Source organism: Carlito syrichta, unplaced genomic scaffold (genome assembly GCF_000164805.1).
Source record: "Carlito syrichta isolate Samal-C Ts95f unplaced genomic scaffold, Tarsius_syrichta-2.0.1 Scaffold303084, whole genome shotgun sequence".
Lineage (NCBI taxonomy): Eukaryota > Metazoa > Chordata > Mammalia > Primates > Tarsiidae > Carlito > Carlito syrichta.
In genome coordinates, this window is record NW_007247180.1 from 127,150 (window position 1) to 147,540 (window position 20,391).

The window sequence follows — 20,391 nt, forward strand, 5'->3', positions numbered from 1 at the left end:
AAAAATCAGCCGGGTGTGGTAGCGTGCGCCTGTAGTTCCAGCTACTTGGAAGGCTGAGGTGGAAGGATCACTGGAGCCCAGCGGGTCAAAGCTGTGGTGGCCGGGAGCGGCCACTGCCCTCCAGTCTGGGTGACAGAGTGAGACTCCAACTCAAAAAAAAAAAAAGCCTAGTAAAAAAATCCTAGGGCTGGGTGGGGTGGCTCATGCCTGTAATCCCAGCACTTTGGGAAGCTGAGGCAAGAGGATTGCTTGAGCCCAGGGGTTCAAGACCAGCTTGGGCAACTTGGTGAGACCTCATCTCTACAATATTAAAAAAAAAAAAAAATTAGCCGGGAGTGGTAGCAAGTGTCTGCAGTTTCGGCTACTTGGAAAGCTGAAGCAGAAGGATTGCCGGAGCCCAGCAATTTGATGCTGGGGTGGCTGTGAATGTGCCACTGCACTCCACCCTGGGCAACCGAGTGAGACTTCAACTTAAAAAAAAAAAAAAAAAAAATTCTAAATTCCAAGGTGCTGGGAAGCAACCCTGTATTGTGAGTAGATCAGGTTTGCTAGTCGTTTCCAAATGTTCTCCAGGGTTTCTTCACAGAATATAAAACAGGATGAGGAGTCGGGATGAGCAGACGCCAGGGCTGAAACAGTTTCTCACCTCCTTTCTTAAACTGATCATTCCCCTCCTCCTTTAGTCTCGTGCTCTCCTCTCTTCTTTTCTGAAAGACATCAGAGAATTACATAATTTCTCACAATTTTATGATAAGAGAACCAAAAGGTCAGCTTTCTTTATACACAAGTATACTAAACAGGCAGTAACCTGACTTCTGCGAACTGGATTCATTTAACCTAAACCTTAAAAGCCACTGAGAAAAAACAACACACAACCATCTGACTAGTTATCAGTTGCATTTTTAAAATTTTGAGTTGGAGTCTCACTCTGTTGCCCAGGTTGGAGTGCAGTGACATGCTAATGGCCACCGCAGCCTTGAGCTGGGCTCAGGCGATCCTTCCATCTCAGTCTTCCTTGGAATTATAGGCATGTGCTACCATACTCAACTTATTTGTTGTAGAGTTGGGGTCTCACCAAGTTGCCCAGGCTGGTCTCAAACTCCTGAGCTCAGGCAATCCTCTTGCCTCCGCCTCTCAAAGTGCTGGGAGTACAGGCTTGAGCCACGGCGCCTGGCCTAACAGTTGCATTCTTGATGTTTAAAACACAAAACTTAGGTTTTCTTGGCATGTTTTTTGCTTTCTTTGTGTCTATCTTTTGCAGGGAATGGTAACTCAGGTAATATTTAATGTCTATGCACTCAGAAATGAAACTAAGCAACATGTGCTGGTTTACATACCAGCGTAAGTTCAAAGTCTGCCTCCTACTACTTATTCATTGCATGACCTTGGACAAATTTCAGAATCTTTCTGTACCTCAGTTTTTTCATCTAAAAAATGAAGCTTTAATAGTTTTATGGACTAATGTTTACTGGATTAGTGTGATAATATTTGTAAAGTTGCCAATATGGTGACTGGCAAATAGGGGCTCAATAAATACAAGCTATTATTTTTCTGTAAAATAAGTAATTTAGGCCAGACACTACTGGTATACATCACCATGCTGGCTCTCTTCTTTCATTCTTGAAACTTCTGATTAAATAAAAACTTCAAAGGGAGGAAATAAGGTTGGCAGGGTATTTCATGCATAGGAGAAACCTGGAGCCTATTAGTTTTCTTAAGATTAGGAACCGAAGTAAAAATATTCTTTCTCTGGAGAAGATGTGTGAATATGTGATCGATCGATAAAACCAGGGTACTCCCCAAATGCCTTATTATTACACTCTGGGTGAAACAGAGCACTTGAAGATTCTCAATAAGGAAACAAAAAGGTAAATATAAACTGTATCTAATTTTTATGACACCCACTAGGGGTCAGACACACAGCAGATAGAAATAATAATTCACTTTAAGATATAGCACACCTGAGGAAGGGCTATTTTAAAGGAATTTAGAAAAAATAAAATGGGTGCTGGCGGAAATAAAAATTCAAGAATATGGCCATAATTGCCTAGTATTACCCAAAAGAAAGGTACTTGGATTGAAATGATCTCTACTGTACTAATTAGAGTTTTTGGATGTAAGCAATTTTAGGGAGCAGGTTTACTGGAAAGATACTGGGATTCACAGAATCACTGAGAAGCTAAAACAATAGGCTTAGAAAGCAGGTAGAGACCCGCCTGCGCAACTTGGCGAGACCTCATCTATGCAATAAATCAAAAAGTTAGCTGGACGTGGTAGTGCACGCTTGTAATTCCGGGCTTCTTGGAAGGCTGAGGGGGAAGGATCAACAGAGCCCAGCAGGTCGAGGCTGCGGTGGCTGGGGGCAGCCACTGCACTCCAGTCTGGGCGACAGAGTGAGACTCCAATTCAAAAAAAAAAGAAAGTAGGTAGAACTCAAGGCAGCTCTGTGAGGCCAAGAAGCCAAAAATACGAGTATCTTTTAGTGAGAGTTTAGCCTGGACAGGGCTGCAATGGAAGGAGATAAATTCTAACCATTTCCATTTTGCTTCACTCAATCTAGATTCGAGGCCTTGGTCAGAAGCATCCAAAAGCCAAGCAGAGGTCACATGCCTTGGCTGTCAGAAGATGGCATGGGGGACACGGGGCACTGTCACTCAATTAAGTTACAACACAAGAGAATTTCTCCAAATAGGAAAGAGGGCTGGACACTGGAGAACCAAAAAAATACAAGCCCAGTTAAAAAACAAATTTGCTTAGAGGAGGGTAATTTATCAAGTTACTAGAGCTTAATGCCCATCCTTTAAGAACTTTCAATTTCCTCAGCTTTAACTCTGATCTCAAGCTACTTTCTGACCCATAATCTGTTCTTCAGTGCCAACTCATTAGGAATGTTCTATGAACAAGATGAACCACTCAGACTGTCAGATCAGACTCTTGTGAAATAAGAGTGTGTGTGTGGTGGTGTTTTAAAAGATCAGTCATTCTTTGGTAAATTTACAACATCAAGTTCCCAATGGGCAACTAGACCCCAGGTACACCTAGAAAGGAATTGCTGATAAGGGCCAGCTGAGAAATGCTCACCGTGTATTTATAACTAGGAGGACTAAAAGTTGAGCTAGCAAGGTGAAGGGATCCAAAACATATAATTCTGCAGCCAATTATTCTGAGGAATGCATTTTATGTTTCAACTGTTAAATTTCAGTCCAGTGGCCCATTAAATAGTAAACCCTGGAAAAGAGCTGCTGCTTCCCTTGCCACAGATTGTGTAAATTGAGGATTAATGCAGTTATCAATATCATGCTAAACATTTTCTTGGAAACAGATAAAAACAGCATTCTGAGGAAAAAACTGAACTATCTCCCAGCTGTGTCAAGACACTGATTTGATTGCAGTACAAAGATGGGAGTTTATCCTGCTGCCTGAATATACTCTTTCTCCAAAGGATGACACACATATTGTGCAACATTTCTGGAATCCAAGGACAGACTTTACAGATGGTGTGCACGTCTAACTTAGCACACTAGGGCCAGGAGCATCCACGCACATGAGCTGGTGGTGCTGATATTCTGCAGCCTTCAGGGTCAAATCTTTCCAGGTTCTGTTCTGTTCTATGAACAGAGACTTCTCATGTGGTTAGCGCTCCCTCACCGCCTCCACAATGCCTTTTAACACATTCCAGAGAGGCTGCTCAGGGAAACATCTGCTCCTGAATTATACTTCCATAGAAACAGGAACCAAAAAATCTTTACAAGGCTCTTAACTCAGTACTCCTCTCCATCACTGAAAACTCAAAGGGAAATAGTGACATTACTCTGCATTGTAAATCATCACAGGACTGCCAAGGAAAACCCCAAACATACAAAGCCCTTGATGAATGGTTTATTCCAACAATTACTACCACAACTGCAAACTTCTTAGCTTAGTATTCAAAATTCAGTACAATCTAGACCAGTATAGCATCTCACCACTTAAAATCTGCTGTCACATACATTAGCTCATTCACTTTTCAAGACAGTCCTGAGGTGAGCAGGGAAAGCTTTACCGATGTTACAGATGAGGACATCAAGACTCAAAAATCTCTTGTTCTTTATACTACATCAAACTTCTGTTCCATCTTATGCAACTTTATCCTGAACTTCTACCCAACACAAGGCTTCCCGTCTAGACAGCCTGATTTCATTACTGCCTCTCAGAACTTACCATGCTTATTCTTCATTCCATCTGTTTTCGTTTGCAGCCCCCTCTTGGAATGCCCTTTCATGGAACAACTCTTCCATATCTTCTTCCCAACACCCCAAACCAAATTTTTCTTACTTTCCAAGTCTAGTACAAACCTCATCTCCTTCCCAGGGCAGCCTTTCACTTCCTTTCCCACATGATCTTTCTTTGAATGCAGACTATATATGTTGCTTCTAATTTGGGAATTCAATTCTGCCTCACAGATTTTTAAAATTATAAGACAATAAAGGCATTACAAAGTGTTTGGAATGTTAATGCTTTAATGGTTTTGTGGGTTGTAGAGAGCTTTTCTTTGGTTTTTTTTCTGAGTTGGAGTCCCACTCCGTTGCCCCGGCTGCAGTGCAGTGGCATGCTCATGGCCACCCCAGCATTGACCTGCTGGGCCCTGGCAATCCTTCCACTTCAGTCTTCCAAGTAGCCGGAACTAAAGGTGCTTGCTACCATGTCTGGCTAATTTTTTGATTTATTGTAGAGAAGCGGTCACATCATGTCGCCCAGGCTGGTCTTGAATCCGCAGGCTCAGATAGTCTTCTCGCCTTGGGCTCCCAAAGTGCTGGAATTACAGGCTTGAGCCATTGAGCCCTGATGTAGAGAGCTTTTCAATCCTTGGACCTGGGCAAAAGGGGTTCCTGGCCAAGTACAGAGGCTCATGCCTGTAATCCCAACACTTTGGGAGGCCAAGGTGGGAGGGACTGCTTGAGCCTAAGAGTTCGAGACCAGCCTGGGCAACACAGCGAGACCTTGTCTATAATAAAAAAAAAAAAGTAGCCAAGTGTGGCAGTGGATGCCTATAGTCTCAGCTACTCAGGTGGCTGAGGTGGGAGGACTGTTTGAGACCATGAGTTTGAGGCTGCAGAGACCTGTGATCCTGCCACTGCACTCCAGCCTGGGCAGCAGAGCAAGATTCCATCCCAAAAAAGGAAGAAAAAAAAAAAAAAGAAAGAAAAATGTAGCTATATGTAAAAATGTCCAAAGAATCAAAGAAAACTATGTTCAAAGACTTTAAATGAGAGCACGATGATGATTTCAAAAAATAGAGAACCATGTCAGAGAGACAAATTATTTAAAAAGAAAAACAGCCAGGCGCAGAGGCTCATGCCTGTAATCCCAGCACTATGGGAGGCCGAGGTGAGAGGACTGCCTGAGCCCACAGGTTCAAGACCAGTCTGGGCAACTCGGTGAGACTTCTTCTCTACAATAAATAAAAAAAATTAGCCGGGCATGATGGTGCGTGTTCATAGTTCCAGTTACTTGGAAGGCTGAGGTAGAAGGATCTCCTGAGCCCAGCAGGTCGAGGCTGCGGTGGCTGTGAGCAGCATTCCACTGCATTCCAGCCTGGGCGACACAGTAAGACTCTGACTCAAAAAAATAAAAATAAAAATAAAACCAAAGCTGACAAGTTCAATAACTGAAAAGAATTTACAGAGGGACTCAATAACAAATCTGAACTGGCATAAGAGAGAATAAACACTTTTCAGAAGAAGGCACAGAGTGCAAAAAAGGAAGAGCTCACCCCTCCTAAAGCTGAAGCCAAGCAAAGGCTTTGAAGGCCAAGAAGGCAATGCTGCAAGGCATCCACAACCACAAAAAAGATCCATATATTACCCATCTTCTGGTGGCCCGAGACACTGCAGCTACAGAGGCAGTCCAAATATTCTAGGAAGAGCATCCTCAGGAGAAACAAGCTTGACTACTATGCCACCTTCAAGTTCCCCCTGACCACTGAGTCTGCCTTGGAGACAGAAGATAACAATACACTTATGTTCACTGTGGATGATAAAGCCAATAAGTACCAGATCTTATGTTAAAGTCAATAAGTACCAGATCTTATGTTAAAGTCAATAAGTCCCAGACACTGATGTGGCCAAGACCAACATCCTAATCAGGTCTGAAGAAGAGAAGAAGGCATATGTTCAACTGGCTCTTGGTTATGAGGCTTTGGATGTTGACAACAAAACTGTGATCATCTCAACTGAATCCAGCTGGCTAATTCTAAATACACATCTTTTCATCATTAAAAAATAAATAAATAAACTTGAAGTTGGAGCAATAGAAATTATCCAAACTGAAGAATGAAGAGAAAAAAGATTGAAGAAAAATGAACAGAGCCCTCACAATATGGGAGAAGTCCCCAGAAGAAGGGGAAAGAGAAAAGAACAAATATTTGAAAAAATAACGGCTGAAAATGCCAATTTTTTATGAAAAATGTTGATCCAAAGATCCAAGAAACTCATCTCAGTGAAACTTAAGTAGAATAGAGAAATTCACATCAAAAGACACCAGAACCAAACTGGTGAAAGACAAAGAGAAAATGTGAAAGTAACAAGAGAAAAATGGTATATGAGAACAACAAAACTTAAGTTCTGACTTCTTACAAGAGACCAGAAGGAAGTGTAATGATATAGTTAAAACAATGAAAGAAAAAGATTATCAATGAAGAATTGTATGTTTAGCAAAACTACTTCAAAATAAATGAAGACATTCACAGATGAACAAAGAGAATTTACTGCTATGAAAATTGCCTGATGGCCATTCAAAATCACAAGGAGAAATGAAGAACACCAGAAATGGTAAAAACATTTTAAAAAACCTCTACTTTTATTTTCTCTCTTCTCTTAATTTCTTTCAAAGACAAAAGACTATCAAAAGCAATACTTATGACACTAGATGGCTGGGTTTGCAACATATATATTATAACATATATGACAATGGTATTATAAAACTAAAGGGAGGAAATGGACCTATACTAAAGCAAAGTTTCTAAATTTCACTGAAATTAAGTAGACTATAATAAGATGCATATTATAATACCTGCAGCAACCACTAATAAAACAGCTAAAAAGCAGGGGCCAAGCATGGTGGCTTATGCCTGTAATCCTAGTGCTTTGGGAGGCTGAAGTAGAAAGATTGCTTGAGGCCAGGAGTTTGAGACTTAACAATTGGGCAATATAGCAAGATCCCATCTGTTAAAAAAAAAACCAAAAAAACCCAGGCATGGTGGTGGGCCTGTAGTCCTAGCCACTTGGGAGGCTGAGGCAGGAGGATTGTTTGAGCCCAGGAGAGTGAGTTCTAGTGAGCTATGATCATGCCACTGGACTCCAGCCTGGGCAACAAAGTAGGACTCTGTACTTAAAAACAAACAAAAATAACTAAAAAACAAACATAGTTAATACAATCCAAAGTATTAAAATTGTAGGCAAAAAAAGTAACACAAAAGAAGGCAGTAAAAGAGAAAAGAGAAACAGGAAGAAAGAGACTTGTCAAAGACAAAGTGACTTATGCAATTCCAACCGTATCAGTAAGCACATTAGATGTGAATGGACTAAATACCCCAAACAACAGAGATTATCAAACTGGATTTAAGAAGATCCAACTATGTGCTATCTATAAGATATACACTTTACATTCAAAGACATAAAAGGTTAAAAGTAAAAGCACAGAAAAAGATATACAATGCAAACAACAATCTGAAAAGAAGTGGCTAATGTACCATCAGACAAAATAGGCATCAAGACCACATTCATTACTGGAGACAAAAGAAGGGATACTTCATAATAGTAAAAACGTCAACAAACCCAGAAAACACAACAATTATAAGTGCATATGTACCTAACAACAGAACCACAAAATATATTTTAAAAATCTGACAGAATTTAAAGATGAATCCAAGACCAGCTGTTGAAGAGTTCAATACCCCACTATTAGAAACTAGAGCTATAACACATAGGGAGAAACATCCACAAAACAAATGTGTAACTTAATACACTGTCATAAAATACACATCCACCTAACTACTACTCAGATTAAGGAAGAAAGAGAACACTGTCACAACCTCAGAAGCTTCCCATGTGCCCCTTTCCAAATTCTCTCACCCTCACATCCCAGCCAAACACTCAATTTTTCTTCATAAATTAACTTGAAGGAGCTGAATAACAACTGGGGTTGTCATACTTGTGGAACTTACGGAATTCAGGTATGCTTGCAACCTTAAGGGAAACATGTGTCTAAAAATGAATTTTAAGAGAGTTTACTAATTCTAGACACTGAAGTATTTTATGGTCTAAGCTCATGTTAAATTTTGACTTAACAGTTGTAGTTATAGGCTGGGCGTGGTGGCTCATGTCTGTAATCCCAGCACTTTGGGAGGTCAAGGGGAGAGGATTGCCTGAGATCACGGGTTTGAGATCAGCCTGGACAAACTGGTGAGACCTCATCTCGACAATAAATTAAAAAAACATTAGCCGGTTGTGGTGGCGCGTGCCTGTAGTTTCAGCTACTTGGAAGGCTGAGGTGGAAGGATCACCTAAGCCCAGCAGGTCCAGGTGGCAGTGGCTGTGAGCGTGCCACTGTACTCCAATCTGAGCCACAGAGTGAGACTCCAACTCAAAAACAAACAAAAAATAGGTGTAGTTACCAGTTTATGATAGCTACTGTGTGCCAGTCACTTAATCCTTACAACTTTATGAGATAGGTCATATTATTATCCCACTTTATACCAAGTTAAATGATGGAGCTAGGAAAGATCTAACATTTCAAAGTTCATGTTCTTTACCACATGACCATATTGCCTTCCACAGGCATGGAAATAAAGAATTGTCTGCAGGAAGTAAATAAGACAGGAACTCCTGCAAAAAAAAAAAAAAGTGAGTACAGAGTTTATATGCTTCAAAATCCTAAAGTAAAAGTCATTTCTAATTCTCTTGCTATCAAGAATTAGGACATCTGAAAAAAGGATGACACTGCTCCAAAACTTGTTACTGAGCCCCAGAACTCTGATCTAGTCACTTTGAGACCTATATTAAAAATAAACGAATTGGCTATGGTGTCCCTAGGAATAAAATAGAGGCGCAGGTTACTAAAAAATAAAAATAAATAAATAAATAAACCTCTTTCTCACTGAATCAGGGATTTGGACCACAGGTCTTAAGCTTTTCTTCTATTGCTAACCAAGACCATCTTCCACTAAACTAGCAAAACGGATTCCTTTCCTACATCTTTGCTGATGGGCCAGTTCACTTTGCAAGTACTTAAAATCTATTCTTTGCCTTCAAAAATATAGGAATGCTCAAATCTTTAAATTTTTTTTTTTTTTTTTTTTGAGTGGAAGTCTCACTCTGTCACCCAGACTGGAGTGCAGTGGCCGTTTCCGGCCACCGCAGCCTCGACCTGCTGGGCTCTGGCGATCCTTCCACCTCAGCCTTCCAAGTAGCCGGAATTACAGGCATGCGCTACCACGCCCGGCTGATTTTTTGATTTATTGTAGAGATGAGGTCTCGCTGCCCAGGCGGGTCTCGAACCCGCGGGCTCAGGCAATCCACTCACCTCAGCCTCCCAAAGGCGCGGTATTACAGGCTGAGCCACCGAGCCCGGCTAAATCTTTAGATTTAATTCTATCTTCCAGGGAATGATTTTCTTGAGTCACTGGGTCAGAGAGTTTTATGCAATGTAGGAAACTGTACTTTCTCTTATTTTTATTTTTTTAGAGACGAGGGTCTCACTTTGTTACCCAGGCTGGTTTCAAACTCCTAGGCTAAAGTGATCCTCCTGCCTCAGCCTCCTGAGTAGATGGTACTATAAACATGCGCCACCATGCCCAGCTAGGAAACTATACTTTCTTAAAGACAAAGAAAGAACTTTGAAATATTACATTGCAAAAAACCATCTTAAGCCAGGTGCAGTGGCTTATACCTGTAATCCCAGCACTTTGGGAAGCAGAGGCAGGAGGACTGCTTGGCTGAGTTCACAAGTTGTTGTAACTGGTAGCTTCCTTGTCACTTCTCTGGCTCTCCTCTCCTGCTAAGCCTTGTTTCCTAGTGGTAATTAAAACCTTCTGTCACTGCCATAGCTAATGCTGCTCCTGGAACTGCCAGAGCCACCTTGGTTTCGTGATTTGGCAAGGTATTGGCAACCACCATAGCAGGGGCCAGAGCTTCTGCGTCCAAAGTTTCCTCTCTTCATGGGATCAAAATTTGAAGATTAATTGTTTTTAACTGTTGAAATCATTGTAGCTTCCACCACTTCCAAATCTGCTTCAACTTAGGTAATTCATTACCAAATTCATTATGACTATCTCTACCACCACCATGGCTGCCATCAAAACCACCATGACCACTTAAGCTTCCTCCACTACCAGAGGTGTCATTCCCACCAAAACCACCTCCATGGCCACCACCAATGTTTCCAGAACCACTTAGACCTTTTTTGCTGGATGAAGCACTAGCTATCTTTTGCTTCGACAGGGCTTTCTTTACTGCTAGCTGTGGCCATTCACAGTATGGCATTATCTACTGACTTATCCATGGAGTCAAGGTCATCAAAGATTACAAAGTAAAGTCTCTCTTCTTGCCACAGCCTCAGTCAGTCATGACTTCAATCACTCCAATTTTCCCACTGTTCAAAATAACCTCATTTGGTTATACAGGATATAATCCCTGAGGTGATGCTCCTCAGTGTCATCTTTAATGCCACCAAGAAAGACCTTGTTCACAGTTAAGTCGGCACCTGGACTTTGAGAATCTTCTCCCAAGAGACCGCTCTCTTTAGCTCCACAACTCTTCCATTCTCCTTGTGTGGCCTTACGTTCATGGCTGCATCCAGCTCCTCCACAGGAGTATATGTGACAACCAAGGTCCCTGGAGTGCTTGGTGTTTGGGCCGTGAGCATTCGCTCAGAATGGCTCCTCAGACTCTCATCTCTGTTTCAAAGCTCACCCCTCCAATGAAGAGCTTCCACAGCTATTCGACCTCTTCAGGAGACTGTGACTTAGTCATGATAGCAGTAGAGGGAGAGACTTTACAGCCGGGCATGGTGCCTCATGCTTGTAATCCCAGTACTTTGGGAGGCAGAGGCAAGAGGATTGCCTGAGCCCAGGGGTTCGAGACCAGCCGGGGCAACACGGAGAGACCTCATCTCTAAAACAAATACATTAAAAAATTAGCAGGGCATGGTGGCACACGCCTGCAGTTTCAGCTACTTGGAAGGGTGAGGAGGAAGGATCACCTGAGCTCAGCAGGTCGAGGCTGTGGTGGCCATGAGCGTGCCACTGCACTCCAGCCTGGATGACAGAATGAGACTCCAACTCAGAAAAGAAAAAAAAAAAAAGAAAAAGAAAAAGAAGAGACTTTAAGCTGGGTTCAGTGGCTCAGCCTGTAATCCTGTGCTTTGGGAGGCTGAGGTGAGTGGATAGCCTGAGCCCGCAGGTTCAAGACTCCCCTGGGCAACTTGGCGAGACCTCATCTCTACAATAAATCAAAAAATTAGCTGGGTGTGGTAGCGCACGCCTGTAGTTCCAGTTACTTGGAAGGCTGAGGCGGAAGGATCGCCGGAGCCCAGCAGGTTGAGTGAGACTCCAACTCAAAAAAAAAAAAAAAAAAAGAAAGAAAAAGAAAAAGAGACTAACAATGCTTCCTCAGCAGCATCCACCAAGGTTCTTTGTTTAAACAATAACTACAAACTCAGGTTTTAAAAAAACATTTATTTATTTTTTTTTGAGTTGGAGTCTCACTCAACCTGCTGGGCTCAGGTGATCCTTCCACCTCAGCCTTCTAAGTAGCCGGAACTACAGGCACATGCCACCATGCCCAGCTAATTTTTTGATTTACTGTAGGAACCAGGTCTTGCCATGTTGTCCAGGCTGGTCTCAAATCCTGGGCTCAGGAATCCTCTTGCCTTGGCCTCCTAAAGTGCTGGGATTACAGGTATGAGCCACTGTGCCTAGCATCAGGTTTTAAATGATAATCTAACAAACAGGTAGAAAGTGTGCATTTGGAAAAGGATCCAAACTTAATCTGAGTTGCCATTAAAACTTAGCTAGATCACTGAGGCAAAGATGAACTTTTAAAATGATGCTGGGACAACCTGGTAGTCATCTGGAAAAAGATAAAACTAGATTCATAGGTCACACCATATACAAGAATTAATTTCAAATGGATTGGGAATCTAAATGTAAAAAGTGAAGCCCAACAAGTACCAGATGAAAAAATAGGTGAGTCTTCTTTAACTTTAGTTAAAGAGAATGACTTTCTAATTCTGACTCAAAATCCAGAGGTAATACAAGAAAGATGAATAAATCTGGCAACAAAAAAGGTAAAAAAAGTATTTGGCCAACAAAACAAAAATCTCACTATAAGCAAAGTAAAAAGACAATGGGCATTGAACAAATATTTGTACATCAATGTTCATAACAGTATTAATCACAACAGCCAAAAGGTGGAAGAAACCCAAGTGTCCATGGAAAGAGTAATGAATAAGCAAAATATGGTATATACACAAAATGAAATATTATTCAGTCTTAGAAAGGAATGACATTCTCATACATGCCACAACACGAATGAACCCAGAAAACATCAGGCTTGGCCAGGCACGTGGTTCATATTTGTAATCCCAGCACTTTGGGAGGCCGAGGTAAGAGGATGGTTTGAGCCCAGGAGTTTATGACCAGCCTAGGCAACGTGGTGAGACTTCTTCTATACAATAAATTAAAAAAAAAAATTAGGCTGAGGTAGAAGGATTGCCTGAGCTCAGTAGGTCGTGGCTGTGGTAGCTGTGAGCATGTCATTGTACTCCAGCTTGGCAACAGAGTGAGAATCCAATCCACTCTTCCACCCCCAAAAACAAAACAAAAAAAGCCCTCAGGCTTAGTAAAATAAGTCACATACAAAAGAACAACCAGCTGGGCTCGGTGGCTCAGCCTGTAATCCCGCGCCTTTGGGAGGCTGAGGTGAGTGGATTGCCTGAGCCCGTGGGTTCGAGACCCGCCTGGGCAGCGAGACCTCATCTCCACAATAAATCAAAAATCAGCTGGGTGTGGTAGCACGCGCCTGTAGTTCCAGCTACTTGGAAGGCTGAGGCGGAAGGATCGCCGGAGCCCAGCAGGTCGAGGCTGCGGTGGCCGGGAGCGGCCACTGCACTCCAGTCTGGGTGACAGAGTGAGACTCCAACTCAAAAAAAAAAAAAAACACAAAAGAACAACCATTGTATGAATCCACTTATATGAGATACCCGGAGGAGTCAAATTTACAGAGACAGAAAGAAAGCAGGATGGTGGTTATTAGGGGATGGAGAAAGAGGGAGTGTGGAGTTACTCTCTAATGGATATGGACTTTTCATTTGGGAAGATGAAAAATTCTGCAGGTGGACAGTGCTGATGGTTGTTCAACAATGTAAATGTACTTACTGCCATTGACTGAACACTTAAAAATGATTAATATGGTAAATTTTATGTTATGTGTATTTTTACCACAACTAATTGAGGGACAAAAAAGTAAAGACCCCATAGAAAAATGAAAAGAACAGAAAAATTCACAAAAAATGATACAAAAATGACTTTCAAATATATGAAAAGAATGCTTGAACTTACTATGAGGACAAATTAAAATAATACAGAGTCTCTATTAGACTGGCAACAATGAAAAGGTACAACAACACATCCTTAAGGCTGTGGGGAAGCAGGCCCCTCACACACACTAATGGGGATGCAAACTGGTACCACGCTTCTGGAGAGAGATTTAACAATTCCCAAGAAAGTTATATATGCACTGGTTTTTTTTTTTTTTTGAGTTGGGGTCTCACTCTGGTGCCCAGGCTAGAGTGCAGTAGCACAATCATAGCTCACTGCAGTCTCAACTCAGTCTCTCAATAGCTGGGGTTATAGGCTCACGTCACCACACCTGGCTAATTTCTTTTCATTTTTTTGTAGAGACATGGTCTTCACTGTGTTGCCTAGGCTGGTCTCTAAACTCCTGGGCTCAAGTGATCCTGCCACCTCAGCCTCTCAAAGTGCTGAGATTATAGGTGTGAACCACCACACTTGGCCATTTCTTTTTTTAAAGATAAGGGGTCTTGCTATGTTGCTCAGGCTGGCCTTAAACACCTGGGCTCAAGAGATGCTCCTGCCTCAGCTCCCAAGTAGCAGGCACTAATGGTGTGCACCATAATGCCCAGCTACACCTACCTTTTCACCCAGCAATTCCACTTTTAGGAATCTATCCTGAAGATACATCTCCATCAATATGAAAATATACATGTGAGGTTATTCATTACAGTAATGTTTCCAAATGCCAAATAATGGAAATAATCTAAATGCTCATGCATAGGCGTGGTTGAATAAATACTGTATCTCCATATAATGGAGTACTATTCTGTTGGAAAAAAGGATATAGAAGACCTCTGTGAATTGATATGGTTACTTCCAGGATATACTGTTAAGTGAAAAAAGTGAAGTATCATCAAGTATCTGCCATATGCTATCGTTCACATAAAAAAGAAGGAATATAAGAAAATATACCTGCTCATTTGTACAAAAGAAATACAGAGCAGATAGACCACTAGAGATTGGTTATCTGTGGGAGGTAGACGGGAAAGGGACCGAAAGAATGAGAATGAGGCAGTAGGGATGAAGAGGGACAGTATTTCCCAAGTATATCTTTTTGTACAGCTCTAACTTGGAGAACTGTGGTTATGTTTCATATGCCTCAAAACAAACAATTAAAAGAAATCAGGCTATAAAAGGAACCCCAATATGGAATATAAGAGTAATAAATGAGCCAACGTGTACTGCACATTAATGCAGATGGGGAAACAACCTAACTTATGTAACTCTCAAAGCATCTTGTACAAAATATTAATTACAAAGGGATCTTACTATGATTATTTCGTAGTAAAGAGGACAAATTACACACAAAAGAATCTGACAAAATCATACTGAGGGACAGTCTACAAAATAACTGAGCACTCCAAGGACATAAAGGACAAGGAAGGACTAAGTAACTACCATCAACTGGAAACTAAGGCAACTTGAAAACTAAATGCAATATGGGATACTCGACAGGATCCTGGAATAGAAAAAAGAAGACATCTATAGAAAATGTGTTGAGCCGGGCTCGGTGGCTCAGCCTGTAATCCCGCGCCTTTGGGATGCTGAGGTGAGTGGAATGCCTGGGTCCGCGGGTTCGAGACCTGCCTGAGCAACTTGGTGAGACCTCGCTACAATAAATAAAAACTCAGCCGGGTGTGGTAGCGCGCGCCTGTAGTTCCAGCTACTTAGAGGGGCTGAGGTGGAAGGATCGCCGGAGCCCAGCGGGTCGAGGCTGTGGTGGCCGGGAATGGCCACTGCACTCCAGTCTGGGTGACAGAGTGAGACTCCAACTCAAAAAAAAAAAAAAATGTGTTGAAACCTGAATAAGGTCTGTAGTTTAAAGTATTTACTAATGTTTATTTCCTGGTTTTAGTAATTGCACTATGGATATGTGAGTTGTTAACATTAGAGGAAGCTGGAATCTGTATCATTTTTGCTGTTTTTCTCTAAGTCTAAAATTATTTTTTTAAAAAAGTTAAAATGGAACTCTTCACCTGTGAAATCATTTTCATCCTTCCTAAATACAATATTTCCAGTAAAGTCTTTAAACCCTCACCTCAGGAATGACAGTCATTCAACACATTTATGGCACATAATTTATGGTGGAAGCACTGTGCTAAGTGCTTGGGAACAAAACAGGACAGAGACAGAGAAGGCTCTACCCACTGCTCCCTACATTCACCTGCTAACTTGAGTATGTTGATAAAACATGAAACTACCTAAAATAAAAATATAAACATATTATATGTCTCCCTAGTTGAACTCTGAATTTCCTTCTTCTATCCTTCTGCCACCAAGCCTGGCTTATTTATTTATTTACTTATTGTAGAGATGAGGTCTCAGCAAGTTGCCCAGGCTGGGCTGGTCTTGAATTCCTGGGCTGGGAATATAGGCATGAGCCATTACATCTGGTCTAACTATAAATTTATTGACAGGCAAAACCATAGTCTTTAAGAAAATTAATTCCTCCTATTTATTGTGGGTACTAATAAAAATCTGCTGAATAAATGCCTCAATTTCCAGGATTACCTTGAATTTGTTGCATATGTGGATTAACTTTCATTTATCTGGGGAAAAAAAATGGGGTGGAAACTATCACAAGTACCCTTTCTGAAGAATAAAGTTAGAGAATCAAGGATTTGAAAGTAATAAGTTGTTTTGTGTAAAGAAGATGTTCTATAAAGAAGTTATTTTATGATACTGGTTAGAATGAAAAATGATATAATAATATTGCTAAGCAAAGTTTCTTCCTGTAAAGCAAATAACCATGACTTGGCTATAACTTCAGCTTGTAATTTCATATTTTCTAATTGCTATTTGCTTAGATCACCTATACTAGATGTTTGATTCTATAGTTGTATAACTATATCACTCAATGAGCTAACACTTATACAATGCATATCATAGTATCCAGCCAGAAATAGACTTAATAAAAAGCAGATGAAATTTCACATCAGTATCTTGAATAAAACAGCTTAAGTGTAGAATACTTACTATGTGTCAGACATAGTGTTAAGAGCTTTACTAGGTTAATTAACTTGTTTAAAAATATTAGAAGGAGCTTGAATTTTTTTTAATGGATAAAATACAAAACAAAACAAACACACACACACATAAACAAACAAACAAAACCCAAAGCTACAGAACTTCAACTGACATAATTTTAAATCCTGTTGTAACTTGGCAAAAATGTCAGAAAGTGTTCCTCTATTTCCTTAATAAATTACTCTCCAACTGAGACTCTCCAATACAGTTGCTGGCTAGAATATTCCTTTTATTTTTTTATTTTTGAGTTGGAGTCTCACTCTGTCGCCCAGACTGGAGTGCAGTGGCTGCCCCTGGCCACCGCAGCCTCGACCTGCTGGGCTCCGGCGATTCTTCCGCTTCAGCCTTCCAAGTAGCTGGAACTACAGGGGCGCGCTACCACGCCCAGCTGATTTTTGACTTATTGTAGAGATGAGGGCTCTCCAAGTTGCCCAGGCGGGTCTCGAACCTGTAGGCTCAGGCAATTCACTCACCTCGGCCTCCCAAGGCGTGGGATTATAGGCTGAGCCACCGAGCCCAGTTAGAATATTCCTTTTATTTTAGGTCAGTGACTACAACATAAACATGCTTCACTTGGAGTTTACAAGTATATATCTCTTTTATCATTATTAAATAATAAAAACTTGCTCGAAATACATTTAAAAAATAATCTGTTTAACAGAGAGAAAACCCAGAGCTGCATGACAGCAAGTTAATGTCCCTGGTATAAACCCATCGGCAGCTCTCTGCTTCCCTCTGCAGCTTTGTGAAGTAATTGTTACAAGATAAATCTTGGCATAAATGGCATAGCAGCCTGAGATCAAGCATCTGGGTAAAAGGGAGGGAGGGGGGGAGAGGGGGGAAGAGGGGAAGAGGGGGAGAGGCAGAGAGGGGGAGAGGGGGAGAACGCGCAAGCAAGCTACGCCCTTGCTAGAGTGCTGGAAAATGAGACACAGTCAACAAAACTTCCCACTTTAGTCCTGTTTAGGTGGAACGAGAAAACCACACTTGGAAGGCAATACTGAAAGGGCAAGGACACCCGTCCTATGCGACACTAAGAAGGAGAGCCTTCATCATAAAAAGCTTTGTTTTATTTTCTTTGAAACCAGACATCACTTGCTTTACACACAGATGCGTTTGTTCTTTCCACAAGTCACTAACAGGCCCTCCAGGCAGTCACAGAGGAGGCTCTTTGGATCTAAACTATAGTTAGAACCTGGCTCTCAAGTCTTATCCTTCTGAGGAAACACAACTGATCTATGAGGAATTAATATTAAAAATATTTCCTTGTTTCTTCACTCAGAAAATTCTATTTCCCCAAACTTAATTTTAGAGAAATAATTTTTTTATTTTGGTACTGCTTAAATTCTGCCCAACAAGCTTTATTTATTTTATTTTTGGTAGAAGGGGGTTGCTATGTTGCCCAGGCTGGTCCTGAACCCTTGGCCTCAAGCAATTCTCCTGCCTTGGCCTCCCAAAGTGCTGGGATTACAGGTGTAAACCACCATGATTGGCCCCAAGAAGTTATTTTTATACTTGAACACAGATGTGGGTAAAAGAAAGTCTCAGCTGGGAGCAGTAGCTCAAGCCTGTAATTCCGGTACTTTAGGAGGCAGAAGCGAGGGGATTGCCTGAGCTAAGGGGTTCGAGACCAGCCTGAGCAACATGGCGAGACTTCATCTCTACAATAAATCAAAAAATTAGCTGGGCATGGTGGCACATGCCTGTGGTTCTAGCTACTTGGAAGGCTGAGGCGGAAGGATCATCTGAGCCCAGCAGAGGCTGTGAAGACCGTGAACATGCCACTACATTCCAACTTGGGCAATACAGTGAGACTCTGACTCAAAAAAAAAAAAAAAAAGTCTCCTATTTAGTTCTGATATGGATGCAGTCTGTGTACTGGTCAGGCTAATACTTCTTGTTTGGGAAGATTAGTCATCTGTGTCAATCTCGCTCTCTTTCCCAAAGTGTGGTCACAGTTCTTCCTATGTCAGAATTACCTGGGGATGCTCGCTAACAAAGCAGATGTCTGGTTGCCACCTCACAGGCTTGTGGAATCAGACACTTATCAGGGCTCTGAGTGATTAATAAGTTTCCTGTGACTCTAGGGCACAATCAAGTTTGAGAACCATTGATTTATACATTGTGACCTTCCTTAATAAACACAGGAAACAATGAATGTCATATTAACTTTTCCACCAATATATAGTATAAATATATTCCACTAATGTCCAAATGTTTTAGAGCAAGCAATACTTATTTCCTTTGGTTCAAACTCAGGATCAGAAATCTAAGATCCTTTCCAGTTCATAAATTCCAAGATTTGATTTAATCACTCACCAAGAGTATTAAGCCCCAAAGTAACTTTAACAATAGTCAATAAAAATAGCAACCTTAGTTTTAAAGAATGCCCATTAGAAACGAAAGACAAGGGAAACAACATCAGAAAAGATTTGCTCATGAAGTTAACAGGAATATGCAAGGCCGCTAGGGAAGAAGTTACTGAAAACTTTCTGGAGACAATCAAGAGAGTATTCCCTGCCCACAGTCACAAGAATAATGATAAGATTATAAAAATGATGCAATAAGGTGGCAGAAACAGGAAAATTCAAAGGATTAAGTACTGTGGAACTTAAAAATGACAGGAATAGGAAAGGGATGGAAATCTACCTTCTGTTCTAAACTGAAACTTATATTCTAAGTTTTGGTAATGGTTTCTGGTTAAAGGAAAAAGACCTTAAAGAAAGGAATAATCCTTAAAAATTTTAGAGCCTAATACAATGTTTTAAAATCCCAGATACCTTCAAGACCAGCCTGAGTAACACGGCAAGACCTTGTCTTTAAAAAAAATAAAAAAATAAAATCCCAGATACTTGCATTCTGAGTCCATGCTAACCAAGCAACAGACTTTTGGTCCCTTAAACAGATCTATGTATGTACACATAAATGAATACCATGGGCAAACAACTGGTGACAGGGAATGAGTCCATTAAAATGACTAAATTGGCTTTTTTTTTCCCCCCAGTTTGGTCTCATTCTGTCACCTAGACTGGAGGGTAGTGGCACAATCATGGCTCACTGCAGCCTCCAATTCCTGGGCTTGGTGATCTTCTTTCTTCAGCCTCCTGAATAGTTGGAACTATGGGCACACGCCACCATTCCTGGCTACCTTTTTTTGGTATATTTAGTAGAGATGGGGGTCTTGCTTTGTTGCCCAGGCTGGTACTGAACTCCCTTCCTTAAGCGGTCCTTCCACCTTGATTTTCCAAAGTGATGGGATTACAGGCGTGAGCCACTGTGCCCAGTCATATCATATTATAGCAGTAACTGTCAGCCAAGCCTTTCCAAATCACTTATTTGCTTCACATACCTAGTACAGTGCATCTCAAATGTTAGCTAAAATCCCATTTCTTTGGATAGCCATGTCTATATTTAGTTTTCACAAACAGTTCAGACTTGCTGCTGAAATAAACACACACATACACTGTGTTCTCATTAAGAGATTTTTGAGCTGGGCTCGGTGACTCAGCCTGTAATCCTGCGCCTTTGGGAGGCTGAGGTGAGTGGATTGCCTGAGCCCGTGGGTTTGAGACCCGCCTGGGCAGCGAGACCTCATCTCTACAATAAATCAAAAAATCAGCCGGGCGTGGTAGTACATGCCTGTAATTCCGCTACTGAGAAGGCTGAGATGGAAGGATCGCTGGAGCCCAGCAGGTCGAGGCTGTGATGGCCAGGAGCGGCCACTGCACTCCAGTCTGGGCGACAGAGTGAGA

At 41.4% G+C, this 20,391-nt stretch overlaps 1 protein-coding gene and 1 pseudogene across 1 annotated transcript in view; both read right to left on the reverse strand.

Annotated features, from left to right (window-relative positions):
- Positions 1 to 20,391, reverse strand: part of TTC1 (tetratricopeptide repeat domain 1) — a 54,492-nt gene that overhangs the window by 24,726 nt on the left and 9,375 nt on the right. Inside the window, exon 3 of the mRNA XM_008057635.1 lies at positions 647 to 707. Coding sequence (XP_008055826.1) covers positions 647 to 707 — 61 coding nt within the window. The remainder of the gene's footprint in view (positions 1 to 646; positions 708 to 20,391) is intronic.
- LOC103259989 lies at positions 10,060 to 11,009 on the reverse strand (annotated as a pseudogene).